Source organism: Rhinoraja longicauda, chromosome 38, assembly GCF_053455715.1.
Source record: "Rhinoraja longicauda isolate Sanriku21f chromosome 38, sRhiLon1.1, whole genome shotgun sequence".
Taxonomy (NCBI): domain Eukaryota; kingdom Metazoa; phylum Chordata; class Chondrichthyes; order Rajiformes; family Arhynchobatidae; genus Rhinoraja; species Rhinoraja longicauda.
The window spans coordinates 9,732,454-9,750,972 of NC_135990.1; the positions used below are offsets into that span (position 1 = coordinate 9,732,454).

General features: G+C 49.6%; 1 protein-coding gene across 2 annotated transcripts in view; it reads left to right on the top strand.

Annotated features, from left to right (window-relative positions):
* Positions 1-18,519, top strand: part of LOC144610993 (creatine kinase U-type, mitochondrial-like) — a 40,539-nt gene that overhangs the window by 9,994 nt on the left and 12,026 nt on the right. For both annotated transcript variants that reach the window (XM_078430076.1, XM_078430077.1), the window contains exons 3-7: positions 3,857-4,055; positions 5,891-5,986; positions 8,017-8,238; positions 11,506-11,591; positions 12,819-12,942. In XM_078430076.1, the coding sequence (XP_078286202.1) occupies positions 3,857-4,055; positions 5,891-5,986; positions 8,017-8,238; positions 11,506-11,591; positions 12,819-12,942 (727 nt within the window). The remainder of the gene's footprint in view (positions 1-3,856; positions 4,056-5,890; positions 5,987-8,016; positions 8,239-11,505; positions 11,592-12,818; positions 12,943-18,519) is intronic.

Sequence of the window (18,519 nt, forward strand, 5' to 3'; positions counted from 1 at the left end):
TGAGCATGGGTTAGCACAGTTTCGATGGGCCGAAGGACCTGTCTCCGTACAGTATTTCTAGCCTAAAGTCTAAACGTGTACCAGAGAATCATTAATCAGAATGTCTGATCAATATCGCTATACCAATTGCTTAGCAAGCATCCACATGCATTGTCTGTTACGTTCCTATTTTGCAATAGTAGTATACTTTGACTCTAAAGTGTTTTTGTGCATACTAAAAGATATCTGTAAGGTGCTTTAGAAATGACCATCTGACAGTCATTTCAGTCTCACCAATGACAGTATCACACTGATAAGTATTACACTGGAATGCTGACCGACGTGTGTCAGGTAGGACGCAAAATATTGTTAAAATGGATAGACACATGGGACAATAGACAATAGACAATAGACGCAGGAGGAGGCCATTCGGCCCTTCGAGCCAGCACCGCCATTCAATGTGATCATGGCTGATCATTCTCAATCAGTACCCCGTTCCTGCCTTCTCCCCATACCCTCTGACTCCGCTATCCTTAAGAGCTCTATCTAGCTCTCTCTTGAATGCATTCAGAGAACTGGCCTCCACTGCCCTCTGAGGCAGAGAATTCCACAGATTCACAACTCTCTGACTGAAAAAGTTTTTCCTCATCTCAGTTCTAAATGGCCTACCCCTTATTCTTAAACTGTGGCCCCTTGTTCTGGACTGCAGAGGCTGGTGTACAAAACAAAAGGGCACAAAGTGCTGGAATCACTCAGCGGGTCAGGCAACATCTCTGGAGGTTTAATTGTCTTCAAAAAGGGGTTATTCAAAATTGACCCTAGTGTGTGGGATAGTGTTAATGTACAGGGATCACTGGTCGACGTGTACTCGGTGGGCCGAAGGGCCTAATTCCATGCTACATGTCTAAAGTCTAAAGAGAGGAGATTGGATAATGGATCAACCCATGTGGATTTGAGATCTGTATTCATGTTTCAACATGACAAATGGTCATTCATTTGAAATTAGTAATTAGGTCAACTACAGCATTTGTATTTCCATAGCATCTTTCAAACCTCCAATCACCCAGGTTGGATTTAGATTTTTTTAGATTTAGTGATACAGCGCGGAAACAGGCCCTTCGGCCCACCGGGTCCGTGCCGCCCAGCGATCCCCGCACATTAACACTATCCTACACACACTAGGACCAATTTTTACATTTTACCCAGCCAATTAACCTACATGCCTGTACGTCTTTGGAGTGTGGGAGGAAACCGAAGATCTCGGAGAAAACCCACGCAGGTCACGGGGAGAACGTACAAACTCCGTACAGACGGCGCCCGTAGTCAGGATCGAACCTGAGTCTCCGGCGCTACATTCGCTGTAAGGCAGCAACTCTACCGCTGCGCCACCGTGCCGCCCCTCCGTGCAGCACCGTTGGGCTCTGGGCCGAACGGTCTGTCCTCAGCAGAGGCCTCACCTTTGTTCCCCTCCGCCCCCACATCAACGAGTTCCGGGTCCGCCATGACGTGGAGCTCTTCTTCCGTCATCTCCACGCCTTTTTCCATGGGAAGGAGTCCCCATCCCCCAGTGATGACCCCTTCTCCCGTCTCCAGCGGACCCCCTCCTCTTGGACCCCCCCGGTTGGCCAACTGCCCTCACTAGAACGTTTCATCTCCAACTGCCGGCGTGACATTAACCACCTCAAATTCTCCACTCCCCTGACTCACTCTAACCTCTCCCCTCCTGAACGTACAGCCCTCCACTCACTCCACAACAACCCCGACTTAGTCATCAAACCCGCTGACAAGGGAAGTGCTGTGGTAGTCTGGCGTGCTGACCTCTACCGGACCGAGGCCAGACGACAACTCTCAGACAGCTCCTCCTACTTATCGTTGGACCATGACACCACTGACGAGCACCAGACCTTAATCACTAACATTATCTTTTTTAAAGAAAATTTCTGAAGAAGGGTATCGACCCAAAACGTCCCCCATTCCTTCTCTCCAGAGATGCTGCCTGACCTGCTGAGTTACTCCAGCATTTTGTGATACCTCCAATCATCCAACAGCACTTTACAGTTAAATACAGTTATTTGTTAAAGTGTCATTAATGCTGTAGTTGCCTGATTTACGCACAGCCAATTCCCACAAATAGCAATCTGTAGTTGGCCAGTTAACCTGTGTTGCCTTCTGCTGAATGAGTATTGCAAAGCTGTTCCCACTGTCAGTATACATGGTCCACAACCACTATCGCACCCATTGTCTACTCACATTGCCTGCACCCACTATCAGCACCCATTGTCCACCTGCACAGCCCGCACCATCTGCCAGAACAGTCCATGTAGTGTCCATGCCCACTGTTTCTACCTTGCATAGCTGTGTGTGTGCATGTGTGCGTGTGTGTGTGTGCATGTGTGCATGCATTCATGCGTGTGTGTGTGTGTGCATGTGTGCGTGCATTCATGTGTGTGTGTGTGTGTGTGTGTGTGTGTGCATGTGTGCGTGCATTCATGCATGTGTGTGTGTGTGTGCATGTGTGCGTGCATTCATGCATGTGTGTGTGTGTGCGTGTGTGTGTGCGTGCGTGCGTATGTGTGTGTGGGCATGTGTGCGTGCATTCATGCGTGTGTGTGTGTGTGTATGTGTGTGTGCATGTGTGCGTGCATTCATGTGTGTGTGTGTGTGTGCATGTGTGCGTGCATTCATGCATGTGTGTGTGTGTGCGTGTGTATGTGTGTGTGTGCATGTGTGCGTGCATTCATGCGTGTGTGCGTGTGTGTGTGTGTGTGTGTGTGTATGCATTCATGCGTGTGTGTGTGTGTGTGCATGTGTGCGTGCATTCATGCGTGCGTGCGTGTGTGCGTGTGTGTGCATGTGTGCGTGCATTCATGCGTGCGTGCGTGTGTGTGTGCATGTGTGCGTGCATTCATGCATGCGTGCGCGTGTGTGTGTGCGTGCGTGCGTGCGTGTGCACGTATCTGTTTGTGTAGGAAGAAACTACAGGTACTGGTTTAAACCGAAGGTAGACACAAAATGCTGGAGTAACTCAGTGGGGCAGGCAGGATCTCTGGAGAGAAGGAATTGGTGACGTTTCGGGTCATGCCCATTCCCATTCCTTCTCTCCAGAGATACTGCCCGGCCCGCTGGGTATCTGTTTGTGCACGTGTGTGTCTCTGTCATTACATAAGTATTTGGGACTCATGGATCTTTAATTTACCATCCCAAAGTGGGTTGAGCGAGGCCCTGAGAACACAACAATTCTGAATGCACCCAATAATAATTTCAATGCTTAGTTCTTACAAGCATCTATGGCAATATATAAAATGCATCATCCCCACGCACCATGCCTTTTAGAAGGATGAGAGGGGATCTTATCGAAACGTATAAGATTATTAAGGGGTTGGACACGTTAGAGGCAGGAAACATGTTCCCAATGTTGGGGGAGTCCAGAACAAGGGGCCACAGTTTAAGAATAAGGGGTAGGTCATTTAGAACTGAGATGAGGAAAAACTTTTTCAGTCAGAGTTGTGAATCTGTGGAATTCTCTGCCTCAGAAGGCAGTGGAGGCCAATTCTCTGAATGCATTCAAGAGAGAGCTCTTAAGGATAGCGGAGTCAGGGGGTATGGGGAGAAGGCCGAAACGGGGTACTGATTGAGAATGATCAGCCAGGATCGCATTGAATGGTGCTGCTGGCTCGAAGGGCCGAATGGCTTACTCCTGCACATATTGTCTATTGACTACAATCCTCTTCTCAGACACCTGGTTCGAACACCTCCTTCATGGGTTAATTGTTGATTTTCACTAACTATGTTCCTGAGGAGAACCTTTAGCATCTTTGCCGTTGAAAGTGCTACATAAACGTTGTGTTTGTGCCTTTCTTCTTCTTTATATTCTCAGCGCTGACTACCCCGACCTTCGGAAGCATAACAACTGCATGTCCTCCTGCCTGACCCCTGGTATATATGCCAGGCTTCGGGATAAGGCCACACCTAGTGGCTGGACCCTGGATCAGAGCATCCAGACTGGAGTGGACAACCCTGGACACCCTTTCATCAAGACCGTCGGAATGGTGGCAGGCGATGAGGAAACCTATGAGGTAAAGGAAGGACCATCCTCTGCTGGATCACTGGGTAGAGAGGACGGTCACAGAACAAAGATAAGAGTGTCTGATTAGTATGGGTGTCAGGGGTTATGGGGAGAAGGCAGGTAGTTGAGGCAGGTACAATCGCAACGTTTAAGAAACATTTAGAAAGGTACTTGGATGGGACAGGTTTAGAGGGACATGGGCCAAATGCAGGCTGGTGGGACTAGACGTGGGCAAATTGGACTGAAGAGCCTGCTTCCACGCCGTAAGACTTTATGACTCTACGACTCTATAATGTGAATGAGAGGGAAAGATAGATCAGACATGATTGAATGGTGGAGTAGACGATGGGCCGAATGGCCTGATTCTGCTCCTATGATTTATGGACTTATGAACAAGTGGACTCACGTAATGATAGATTTGTCTCCCCAACACTCTACATCAGCTTGGAACATCCCAAAGTATCTCACAATCAATGAGGCACCATGTAATATAGTTCGTGATAAAAACATCAGGAGGGAATACAGGCCAGTGATTTTCTCGAGCTGTCTCTGCCATTTAATAATATCACAGCTGGCTCAATCGTGTCCTCAACCCAATATTCCCACTCTGTCCCCATACTTCTCGAGTGTCTTGTACTCTCTGCCTTGAATGATTCCACATCCATAGCTTTTCTGGGTGGAAAAGTCCAAAGATTCTCATCCGTCTAAGTGTAGGAATTCCTCATCATTTCTGTCAGATACGAGTTCCACCTTGTTCCAATTTACAGTGAACTCTAGTTCTCGATACTCCAGCTGGGAGAGACATTCTCTCAGCACCCAATGTGAACCCCTATCACAGTCTTTGTGCTTCAGTGCGTTTAGATTTAGATTTCGAGATACAGCACGGAAACAGGCCCTTCGGCCCACTGAGCCCGCGCCGCCCAGTGACCCCCGCACACTAACACTATCCTACACACACTCGGGACAATTTTTACATTTACCCAGTCAATTAACCTATAAACCTGCACGTCTTTGGAGTGTGGGACGAAACTGAAGATCTCGGAGAAAACCCACGCAGGTCACGGGGAGAACGTACAAACTCCGTACAGACGGCGCCCGTAGTCAGGATCGAACCTGAGTCTCCGGCGCTGCATTCGCTGTAAGGCAGCAACTCTACCGCTGCGCCACCGTGACCGCCCCTCATTCTTCCATGCTCCAATAGCGGGTGTCAAGGGTTATGGGGAGAAGGCAGGAAAATGGGATTAGGAGGCAGAGATTAGCCATGATTGAATGGCGGAGTGGACTCGATGGGCCAAATGGCCTAATTCTACTCCTGGGACTTGTGAACTTGGGAGTATAGGTCAAACATGCCTAACCACTTTTTGTATGAAAGTGTCTACTTCCAAGGAAGCAAATCTCCCCTGCACTGCCTCCAATGTACAACTTAGATACAGGGTGGCTCACCGAATCCACACCGATCAGTCTGAAGAAGGGTCTCGACCCGAAACGTCACCCATTCCTTCTCTCCAGAGATGCTGCCTGACCCGCTGAGTTACTCCAGCATTGTGTGATACCTTCGATGTCACACCTATCATCGATCACCCATATACTAGGTCTATCCTACACACTTACAGAAACCAATTAACCGCCATTCCTGCATGGACTATGGGAGGAAACCGGAGCACCCGGAGAAAACCCATGCGGTCACAGGAAGAATGTACAAACTCCACACGGACAGCACCCGTAGTCAGGATCAAACCCAGGTCTCTGGTGTTGTAAGGCGGCAACTCTACCACAGTTTCCTAATGCTGTCTTCGTTAATGATGCAGTGAATGTTTGCTAACGCTGTCTTCTCCAATGATCCAGGTCTTTGCTGATATTTTTGACCCTGTTATTGTGGAAAGACACAATGGATACGATCCAAAGACCATGAAACACCCGACAGACTTGGACTCAAGTAAAGTGAGTGTAAATACAAATTACTGGAGGAAATTATTGTTAACTTGGTGCTTCTAAGGTAGAAGATTGCTTCAAGATGCAACACAATCAAACAAAATGTCACACTGCGCTATCTTGCAATGTCAGTATCGATAACATAAAGCTTGGCCAAAGAGGTTGGTTTTAAGGAGCGTTTTACATTTGGGGAAAGAGGAAAGTGAAGGAATTTGTTTAGTTTAGTGATGCAGCGCAGAAACAGTCCCTTCGGCCCATCGAGTCGGCGCCAACCAGTGATTCCCGTACACGTTCACTATCCTACGCACAATTTACATCTCTTATTAAACTCCACAATTTCAGATAACCAGCCTTTCCAGTTTGCGTCTGAAATGGAGCGACTCAGCAGGTCAGGCAGCATCTGTGGAGGGAATAGACAGACGATGTTTCAGGTTGGGACCCTTCTTCGGACTCCGCCTTCTTCAAGAACCATTTTCTTGAGTCTGAAGGGGGCCGATCCTTAAGGTCACCTGTCCATTTCCTCCACAGATGCTGCCTGCCCTGTTGAGTTCCTCCAGCACCTTTGTGTTTTCCTTGAGATTCCAGGATCTACAGTTCCTTGTGTCTGCCTTTCACTGTTCCACTGCAAAATCTCCTCAAAGTACATCTACATCTCCAGTGTCAGAGTGAGGCCCAACGCAAATTGGAGGAACAGCACCTCATATTTCGCTTGGGCAGCTTACAGCCCAGCGGTATGAACATTGACTTCTCTAACTTTAGATAGTTCCTCTGTCCCTCTCTTCCCCTCCCCTTCCCAGTTCTCCCACTGTCTTCCTGTCTCCACCTATATCCTTTCTTTGTCCCGCCCCCCCTGACAATAGACAATAGACAATAGGTGCAGGAGGAGGCCATTCGGCCCTTCGAGCCAGCACCGCCATTCAATGTGATCATGGCTGATCATTCTCAATCAGTACCCCGTTCCTGCCTTCTCCCCATACCCCCCCTGACTCCGCTATCCTTAAGAGCTCTATCCAGCTCTCTCTTGAATGCATTCAGAGAATTGGCTTCAAATGCCTTCTGAGGCAGAGAATTCCACAGATTCACAACTCTCTGACTGAAAAAGTTTTTCCTCATCTCAGTTCTAAATGGCCTACCCCTGACATCAGTCTGAAGAAGGGTCTCGACCCGAAACGTCGCCCATTCCTTCTCTCCAGAGATGCTGCCTGACCCGCTGAGTTCCTCCAGCACTTTGTGTTTTGCTTGAGATTCCAGGATCCACAGTTCCTTGTGTCTGCCTTTCACTGTTCCACTGCAAAATCTCCTCAGCGTCCACCTACTCTGAAGACGTTCTCCCCTCTCAATCCAGGGTTCCATAAGACCCTCTCTCACTCTCCGGCTTCCAGTCATGTTCTGACCCAGATTCGCTGCCACAGCTGCTTGTCGTTCCTCAGTCCGAAGGAGGGTCCCGAACCGAAACGTCACATGATCATTGCCCTTTCCAGATGCTGCCTGACCCACACTGAGCTCCTCTGGCACTTTGTGTTTTGGTCAAGATTTCAACAGCTGCAGTCTCAGAACGGAGATGAGGAAAAACCTTTTTCACTCAGAGAGTTGCAAATCTGTGGAATTCTCTGCCTCAGAAGGCAGTGGAGGCCAATTCTCTGGATGCTTTCAAGAGAGAGCTGGATAGAGCTCGGAATGATAGCGGAGTCAGGGGGTATGGGGAGAAGGCAGGAACGGGGTACCGATTGTGAATGATCAGCCATGATCACATTGAATGGCTGTGGTGGCTGGAAAAGCCGAATGGCCTCCTCCTGCACCTATTGTCTATTATCTCTTGCATCTTCACCTTGTGTCTGATGATTCTTAGCTTATCTACAAGATACAGCATGGAAATGGGCCCTTTGGCACACCAAGTCCATGCCGATCGTAGATCACCCACTAGATCTACATTATCCCACTTTCCCATCCACTCCCCGCACACTAGGGGTAATTTACCGAGGACAATTAACCAACAAACCTATTTTGACTTTGTTCTGTATTTTCTTTTCCTGTTGCAGATCAGGAACGGGCTGTTTGATGAGAACTACGTGCTGTCTTCCCGCGTGAGGACAGGCCGCAGTATCCGTGGGCTGAGCATGCCCCCCGCCTGTACCCGCGCTGAGAGGAGGGAGGTGGAGAGGGTGACCGTGGATGCCTTGTCTGGGCTGAAGGGGGACCTGGCCGGGAGATACTACAGCCTGTCCAACATGACAGAGAAGGAGCAGCAGCAACTCATTGATGTAAGGCGTGGAACCAATGTCTCATCTTCAGCAAGGGAGAGAACTCTGGCCGGCCACACTCTCTCGGGGCAGGGACAGTAGTAGATAGACACAGGGGACAATTCCCTCATCACTGTCCCGTCACGCTGGAATTTAGAAGACTGAGGGGGGATCTTATAGAAACATATAAAATTCTTAAGGGGTTGGAGAGGCTAGATGCGGGAAGTTTGTTCCCGATGTTGGGGGAGTCCAGAACAAGGGGTCACAGCTTAAGGATAAGGGGGAAGTCTTTTAGGACCGAGATGAGAAAACATTTCTTCACACAGAGAGTGGTGAATCTGTGGAATTCTCTGCCACAGAAGGTAGTTGAGGCCAGTTCATTGGCTATATTTAAGAGGGAGTTAGATGTGGCCCTTGTGGCTAAAGGGATCAGGGGGTATGGAGAGAAGGCAGGTACGGGATACTGAGTTGGATGATCAGCCATGATCATATTGAATGGCGGTGCAGGCTCGAAGGGCCGAATGGCCTACTCCTGCACCTATTTTCTATGTTTCTATGTCACACACTCCCAAGGCCTGGACAGCAGGGGTTACAGAGACCGGACAGGCCCCCCAATACTGTCTGATCACACACTCCCACGGCTGGGACAGCAGGGGTTAGACACAAGTACCATCACACACACACTCCCAACAGGGATACCAGCGGTTAGAGATTCAGTACCGGTCCCTCATCTCTCCCTTCACACACTCCCACGGCTGGGACAGCAGGGGCTCGAGAGACGGGACTTGTCCCTCAATACTCAATAGGGCACGTTTGCTGCCTTACAGCGCTTGCAGTGCCGGAGACTCGGGTTCGATCCCGACTACGGGTGCTGTCTGTACGGAGTTTGCACGTTCTCCCCGTTACCTGCGTGGGTTTTCTCCGTGATCTTCGGTTTCCTCCCACACTCCAAAGACGTGCAGGTTTGTAGGTTAACTGGCTGGGTAAATGTTTTAAAAAAATTGTCCCTGGTGGGTAGGGTAGTGTTAAGTCAAGTCAAGTCAATTTTATTTGTATAGCACATTTAAAAACAACCCACGTTGACCAAAGTGCTGTACATCAGTTCAGGTACTAAGAAACGAACATACAATGGCGCACAAACATAACAGCACATACATAAACAGTTCACAGCGCCCCCTCAGAGGGCCTCAAACGCTAGGGAGTAGAAATAGGTTTTGAGCCTGGACTTAAAGGAGTCGATGGAGGGGGCAGTTCTGATGGGGAGAGGGATGCTGTTCCACAGTCTCGGAGCTGCAACCGCAAAAGCGCGGTCACCCCTGAGCTTAAGCCTAGACCGCGGGATAGTGAGTAGCCCCAAGTCGGCCGACCTGAGGGACCTGGAGATAGAGTTAATGTGCGGGGATCGCTGGTCGGCACGGACTCGCTGGGCCGAAGGGCCTGTTTTCGCGCTGTATCTCTAAACTAAACTAAACCAAACCAAACTGTCCTGTCACAGACTCTTGGGGCAGGGACAACAGGAGTTGGACATAAGTACCATCACACACACACTCCCAACAGGGATACTAGAGATTAGAGATTCAGTACAGGTTCCTCAACATTGTCCCATCGCACACTCCCATGGCTGGGCACCCGGTACAGAGAGGGGAGGGTCGGGAGGAAGGAAGGGGGTGGGGGTCTCCCTGTCGGTCTGCTCCTGGGCCTGGCCAAGATGGCCGCTCGCAGGACCAGGCAGCGGGTAGTCGACGATCACACAGGGGCCCCTCTTCCGGGATAACGTCCGTGACCCCGTGTCCCTGGAGAGGGAACGCGCGGTGTCCACGGGGACGCTGGAGTCCTTCCGTGAACGCTGGTCGTCGCGGGGGGCCGAGCGTTTTATTGACAAAGTTGGCGGAATTTTAATTTGACAGCTGTTTTGTTTGTAAACTGCCGATACGGGCATAGAAACATAGAAACATAGAAAATAGGTGCAGGAGTAGGCCATTTGGCCCTTCGAGCCTGCACCGCCATTCAATTTGATCATGGCTGATCATCCAACTCAGTGTCCTGTACCTGCCTTCTCTCCATACCCCCTGATCCCTTTAGCCACAAGGACCACATCTAACTCCCTCTTAAATATAGCCAATGAAATGGCCTCAACTACCTTCTGTGGCAGAGAATTCCACAGATTCACCACTCTGTGTGAAAAAAAACTTTCTCATCTCGGTCCTAAAAGACTTCCCCCTTATCCTTAAACTGTGACCCCTTGTTCTGGACTTCCCCAACATCGGGAACAATCATCCCGCATCTAGCCTGTCCAACCCCTTAAGAATTTTGTAAGTTTCTATAAGATCCCCCCCTCAATCTTCTAAATTCCAGCGAGTACAAGCCGAGTCTATCCAGTCTTTCTTCATATGAAAGTCCTGCCATCGCATGAATCAATCTGGTGAACCTTCTCTGTACTCCCTCTATGGCAAGAATGTCTTTCCTCCCTCACTCCGCTATCCTTAAGAGCTCTATCCAGCTCTCTCTTGAAAGCATCCAACGAACTGGCCTCCACTGCCTTCTGAGGCAGAGAATTCCACACCTTCACCATTCTCTGACTGAAAAAGGTCTTCCTCATCTCCGTTCTAAATGGCCTACCCCTTATTCTTAAACTGTGGCCCCTTGTTTTGAACTCCTCCAACATTGGAAACATGTTTCCTGCCTCTAATGTGTCCAATCCCCTAATTATCTTATATGTTTCAATAAGATCCCCCCTCATCCTTCTAAATTCCAGTGTATCCAAGCCTAATCGCTCCAGCCTTTCAACATACGACAGTCCCGCCATTCCGGGAATTAACCTAGTGAACCTACGCTGCACGCCCTCAATAGCAAGAATATCCTTCCTCAAATTGGGGGCAGATCCCTCTTCCTGAGTCACTGCTCGGACAGAGGGAGGTCCATGTTGTATCCAACCCTCGCCATCCGAGCCATGACGTGTGTGGTGGGACAGTGTAGAGGCTGCTCCAGTCTATATCCGACCTACACAGCTCCCTATCGTGGGCGTTTGATGAGAAGAAGATTCCCTGCACATCCAGACAGTCTGGGAATGCACGAGTCCAGTGAGCTATCAACAGCACCCATTCCTTCTCTCCAAAGACATTGCCCGTCCCGCTGAGTTACTCCAGCATTTTATGTGTCTATCTTCGGTGTAAGTTCCTTCCTACACACGGTTATTAGGGGTTGCTGCACAATGCTAGTTTTATTACGATAATATCTCGCTCCTGTGAATAAACAGGTTTAATAATCGAAGACTTTCCCCTCCCTCAGGATCATTTCTTGTTCGACAAGCCGGTGTCTCCTTTGCTGACCTCTGCTGGGATGGCGAGAGATTGGCCTGATGCCCGTGGGATCTGGTGAGTCCATCCATCTATCTGATTGAAAGATACAGCATGGAAACAGCAAGTCTACACCAACCACCGATCCCACCAGAGCCCTGCCCACCTCTTCCAGTTATGGCCAACCAAGACCTTAAGATTATTAAGGGGTTGGACACGTTAGAGGCAGGAAACATGTTCCCAATGTTGGGGGAATCCAGAACCAGGGGCCACAGTTTAAGAATAAGGGGTAGGCCATTTAGAACGGAGATGAGGAAGAACTTTTTCAGTCAGAGAGTGGTGAAGGTGTGGAATTCTCTGCCTCAGAAGGCAGTGGAGGCCAGTTCGTTGGATGCTTTCAAGAGAGAGCTGGATAGAGCTCTGAAGGATAGCGGAGTCAGGGGGTATGGGGAGAAGGCAGGAACGGGGTACTGATTGAGAATGATCAGCCATGATCACATTGAATGGCGGTGCTGGCTCGAAGGGCCGAATGGCCTCCTCCTGCACCTATTGTCTATTGCTCCAGTCTCCATTTCCTTCTCGACCCTTTCCCCAGATGACCGCCCTCTTGCTTATTCTTGCCTCTGCCCATCTCCACCTCCCATCTTTCTTCCCCCCCCACCCTTCCCTGGTCATACATCTCCCCTGGCATGTTGGCCATCTCCCGACTTGGACAAGGCTTGCTACCTTGCAACCAGAAGCCAAGACGCTCAACCACACAGGACCCCATCTTGCCCTTGGTGAACCCAATGACAGTTGTACCAATCGTGAGATCGGCCTGTGTCAGTATCAGGGGAATGGAAGGTGGGTGTAGGGGAGGTGGGTGTTAATGGAGGGAGGGATAGGGTTCAGCAGAGGGCAGATGGAAGCCCGAAGCCAGTAAATCTAAATTCGTAGCATTCACAATGAGGGTGGTGGATACATGGAACGAGCTGTTAGAGGAGAAAACTATGTTGTTATATCTCGTTATGGGCAGGCACTATAACAACATATGTTGGATTTGGATAGGGACATGGATAAGGAAAGGTCAGGCCAAAACCAGGCAGGTGGGACTAGTTTAGATGGGGCACCTAGGTCAGCATGGGCAAGTTGGGCCGAAGGGCCTGTTTCCGTGCTGTACGACTCTATTTGGAGGAATTTAAAAGTGACGAAGTCAACAGTGGGGATGGTGCAGATAATGGAGGGATGGATATTTCTGGGTGCGGCCGCAGCTACAGCGAGGCCTCTGCTTACTGTGAACGGTGCCCGGTTCTGTCCCGCTCACAGGCACAACAACGAGAAGACGTTCCTAATCTGGGTCAACGAGGAGGACCACACTCGAGTCATCTCCATGGAGACGGGGGGCAACATGAAGAGGGTGTTTGACACGTTCTGCCGAGGTCTCAAAGAGGTGAGTGAGATTCTGTGCGACAACCCGGAGCCACAGGCATTGCGCAGTGCTGCAGGCCATTGGGCCCATCATGCCCCTGGTGTTAGCTCTCAGGTCATCCATTCAGTCCCATTCCCAAGCAGTGGAACCACTTACCCTTCAAGTACGGTAGCGCAGCGGTAGAGTTGCTGCTTTACAGCGAATGCAGCGCCGGAGACTCAGGTTCGATTCTGACTACGGGTGCTGCACTGTAAGGAGTTTGTACGTTCTCCCCGTGACCTGCGTGGGTTTTCTCCGAGATCTTCGGTTTCCTCCCACACTCCAAAGACGTACAGGTATGTAGGTTAATTGGCTGGGTAAATGTAAAAATTGTCCCTAGTGGGTGTAGGATAGTGTTAATGTACGGGGATCGCTGGGCGGCACGGACTTGGAGGGCCGAAAAGGCCTGTTTCCGGCTGTATATATATGATATGATATGATATTGATACAATCAAGTCTATTTGTCACATACAAGATGTGCAGTGAAATGAAATGTCACCCACAGTCCAGCAATAGAGCAATTAAAAAAAACAATTTCGCACACAATCACAAACCAACACAAAACCAAAACAAAAGAAACATCCATCACAGTGAGTCTCCTCCAGTCACCTCCTCACTGTGATGGAAGGCCAGAGTGTCTTTTCTCTTCCCCTGTGTACATCGCTGGCATTTGGATATGGACATCGCTGGCATTTGGATATGGACATCGCTGGCATTTGGATATGGACATCGCTGGCATTTGGATATGGACATCGCTGGCATTTGGATATGGACATCGCTGGCATTTGGATATGGACATCGCTGGCATTTGGATATGGACATTGCTGGCATTTATTGCCCGACTTTAGTTCCCCGTGAGAAGGTCACCTCCTTGGACCACTGCCCGCTCAAGGGGGAACGTCTTCCCCTTACAGTTGCTGGGAACGGTGAAAGATTTAGACTTGATAATGATGAAGGGACAGTTGGATAATTTCAATGCACAAGGAACTGCAGATGCTGGAATCTTGATCGAAATACAAAAGTCCTGGAGGAACTCAGCGGGTCAGGAAAATGGACAAGTGATCTATTAGGTTGGGATTGGTGATTGGTGGTTGGTGTAGACTCGGGCCGAAGGGCCTGTTTCCATGCTGTATCTATCAACCAACCAGCCATTTTGGTTCAGTTGCCATCAATATTCCGCAGGTCAGGGGGCTTGGCGATGGCAATGCCGTTGAATGCCAACATGTCCATAGTTGGAGATGGCACTGCCTGGCACTTTAGAAGGGCGAATGTCAGTGAAGAAAGCCAATGGAATGTTGGCCTTCATAACAAGAGGAGTTGAGTATAGGAGCAAAGAGGTCCTTCTGCAGTTGTACAGGGCCCTAGTGAGACCGCACCTGGAGTACTGTGTGCAGTTTTGGTCTCCAAATTTGAGGAAGGATAATCTTGCTATTGAGGGCGTGCAGCGTAGGTTTACCAGGTTAATTCCCAGAATGGCGGGACTGTCATATGTTGAAAGACTGGAGCGACTAGGCTTGTATACACTGGAATTTAGAAGGATGAGAGGAGATCTTATCGAAACGTATAAGATTATTAAGGGGTTGGACACGTTAGAGGCCGGAAACATGTTCCCAATGTTGGGGGAGTCCAGAACAAGGGGCCACAGTTTAAGAATAAGGGGTAGACCATTTAGAGCTGAGATGAGGAAAAACTTTTTCAGTCAGAGAGTTGTGAATCTGTGGAATTCTCTGCCTCAGAAGGCAGTGGAGGCCAATTCTCTGAATGCATTCAAGAGAGAGCTGGATAGAGCTCTTAAGGATAGCAGAGTCAGGGGGATTTATTCACAAAATGCTGGAGTAACTCAGCAGGTCAGGCAGCATCTCGGGAGAGAAGGAATGGGTGACGTTTTGGGTCGAGACCCTTCTTCAGACTGATGTCAGGGGGGCGGGCAGAGTCAGGGGGTATGGGGAGAAAGCAGGAACGGGGTACTGATTGAGAATGATCAGCCATGATCAGATTGAATGGCGGTGCTGGCTCGAAGGGCCGAATGGCCTCCTTCTGCGTCTATTGTCTATTGTCAACTCTCACCTGCAGATGAAATGTGGCCTGGTCCTGGTGGATGCAGGAATGGATTGAGTCATCTCTACAAAGCTTTGATTGATTGAGAAATACAACTTGGAAACAGTCCATTCAGCCCACCAAGTATCGATCACTTTGTTCTATGTTATTCCCACTTTGATATCCAATCCCTACACACTAGTAGCAATTTACAGAGGCCACTTGACACGTTCATGATTTATAGGAGCAGAATTAGGCCATTCGGCCCATTGAGTCTACTCCGCCATTCAATCGTAGCTAATCGTTCATTCCCTCTCAACCCCATTCTCTGCCTTCTCTCCGTAACCAATCAAAGAACCTGTCAATCTGCTTTAAAATTACCCATTGACTCGGCCTCCACAGCCGTCTGTGGCGATGAATCCCACAGATTCACCACCCTCTGGCCAAAGACATCCCTCCTCATCTCCTATCTAAAAGTACGTCATACAAGCCTGCACGTCTTTGGGAATGCGGGAGGAAACCGGAGCACCAGGGGAAACGCACGTGGTCACAGGGAGAACGTAGAAAGTCCACGCAGTGAGCAGCGGAGGCCGGGATCGAGCCCGGATCTCTGGCGCGGTGAGGCGACAGCTCGACCAGCTGTGGCACTGCTCCGCCAAGGAATCAAGTTCCCAAAGGAACTTACTTCTGTTTTAAAGTGGCAGTTAATTCCACGTCTAGAAGCTCAACAACTCACTGGGTGTAAAAATAACTCCTTCTCTCCCCACTGGTTCCTTTGTCAGTCAGGGCATTCGAAACCTGTGTTGCTCTGGTTACCAGCTCCCCTGCCGTGCAAAAACCGCAGCCTCTGCTTCACCTCGTGACTGTGGGCTTTATGCTTCTATTCTGTGTTTGGTTCCTTTTGTTCTATTATATTCGCTTCACCCAACCCCCCCACCTCCACCCGCCAAGCCAAGCCAAGCCGGGCATTACGGTGGCGCAGCGGTAGAGTTGCTGCCTTAAAGCGCCAGAGGCCCGGGTGCGATCCTGACTACGGGCATCTGTCTGTCTGTACGTTCTCCCCCGTGACCTGCTTGGGTTTTCTCCGGGTGCTCCGGTTTCCCCCCGCACTCCAAAGACGTGCAGGTTTGCAGGTTAATTGGCTTGGTATCATTGTAAATTGGCCCTAGTGTGTGTGCGTGTGGGGATCGCTGGTCGGTGCGGACTCAAGTGGGCCGAAGGGCCTATTTCTGCGCTGTATCTCTAAGCTAAAACTAAACTAAACTAAAGAAAAGCAGTCCAATCTCCCACGGCCTCTTCTTTGTAATGAGAATCTTCCCTCGGTTCTTGCCCCTGAATGCAATCTCACACTATCCCCCAATCTCGCAAGAGAATTGTTACTTTTACCTTTTGATCTCGATAACCAAGCCAGCACGGTGTTATCATATCATATCATATCATATATATACAGCCGGAAACAGGCCTTTTCGGCCCTCCAAGTCCGTGCCGCCCAGCGATCCCCGCACATTAACACTATCCTACACCCACTAGGGACAATTTTTACATTTACCCAGCCAATTAACCTACATACCTGTACGTCTTTGGAGTGTTGAAATGAAAGAGCAACAAACGGGCTCAAAGTACTGGAGCAACTCACCAGGTCAGGCACCATCTATGGAGAACATGGGGAGGTGACGTTTTGGGTCGGGACCCTTCTTCAGGCATCAAAAGGGGGTGGCACAGTGGCAGAACTGCTGCCTCACGGTGCCAGAGACCCGGGTTCCATCCTGACCTCGGGTGCTGTCTGTGTGGAGTTTATACTGTACTAGACCAAGACGACCCGTTGGGCCCAAACCTCTCCTGCATTGGTGCAACACCCTCTCCTCCCCCCCTCCCCTCTCTCCTCAACCCCCCCTCCCCTCTCCCTTCTCCCCCCGTCCCCCTCCCCTCCTTTTAAACTTAAAAATGTGAATAACTTTCAAAATATAGCACCGATTTCAATAAACCTACTTGCATTATCACTAAAGTGACGATGGTGAGTAAGGTGGGCCTAAAATTGTCGCGCTGTCTTGTACCGTTTTGGCTGAAGTTCAGTCACAAACAAGATAACAAACGAGAGTTTTAGTATATAGATGTTCTCATGGTGACCGCGTGGGTTTCCTCTGGGTGCTCTGGTTTCATAGAAACAGAAAATAGGCGCAAGAGGAGGCCATTCGGCCCTTCGAGTCAGCACTGCCATTCATTGTGATCATGGCTGATCATTCTCAATCAGTACCCCGTTCCTGCCTTCTCCCCATACCCCCTGACTCCGCTATCCTTAAGAGCTCTATCTAGATCTCTCTTGAATGCATTCAGAGAATTGGCCTCCACTGCCTTCTGAGGCAGAGAATTCCACAGATTCACAACTCTCTGACTGAAAAAGTTTTTCCTCATCTCAGTTCTAAATGGCCTACCCCTTATTCTTAAACTGTGGCCCCTTGTTCTGGTCTCCCCCAACATTGGGAACATGTTTCCTGCCTCTAACGTGTCCAACCCCTTAATAATCTTATACGTTTCGATAAGATCTCCTCTCATCCTTCTAAAAGGCTTCCCTTTTGTTCTACGACTGTGTGGCCCCTAGTTCTGGACTCGCCCAACACTGGGAACAATTTTTCCCGCATCTAGCTTGTCCAGTCCTTTTATAATTTTATACGTCTGTATAAGATCCCCTCTCATCCTTCTAAACCTTCCTCCACATCCCAAAGGCGAGCAGGTTTGAAGGTTAAGTTGGCCTTCTGTAAACTGCTCCTAGAGTGTAAGGAGTGGATGAGAAATTATGAGTGGGTGAACGATGGCCTCGGTGGGCAGAAGCCTCAGTTGGACAGGGTGGGAGAGGGGGTGAGGCAAGGTTGAGAGATCGGGGGAAACTGTCCACTCCTGTGCGCACGGACCCTCCTCTGATGTCCCTCTGCCCCGTGAGTGTCACCGGGAGGGAACAGCAGCCAGTGTGGGTCTCCCTCAGCTGAATGGGACTCTGCTGGGAGAGGAGCCTGCCCCTCACACCAGCCGATCCCCGAGAAACGTGCGCTCAGTCTGGGCTCCTCGTTACACTAACCTTCCCCTCACCCCGTGACTGAAGCTCTGCAGAGCAGCGCAGGGGACTCCAAGCTGTTTCTGGAGAACCTCTAGGAGCAGTTTACAGAAGGCCAACTTAACCTTCAAACCTGCTCGTCTTTGGGATGTGGAGGAAAGTTTAGATGGATGAGAGGGGATCTTATACAGACGTATAAATTGAAAGGCTGGAGCGATTGGGCTTGTATACACTGGAATTTAGAAGGATGAGGGGGGATCTTATTGAAACATATAGGATAATTAGGGGATTGGACACATTAGAGGCAGGAAACATGTTCCCAATGTTGGGGGAGTCCAGAACAAGGGGCCACAGTTTAAGAATAAGGGGTAGGCTATTTAGATGGGAGATGAGGAAGAACTTTTTCAGTCAGAGGGTGGTGAAGGTGTGGAATTCTCTGCCTCAGAAGGCAGTGGAGGCCAGTTCGTTGGATG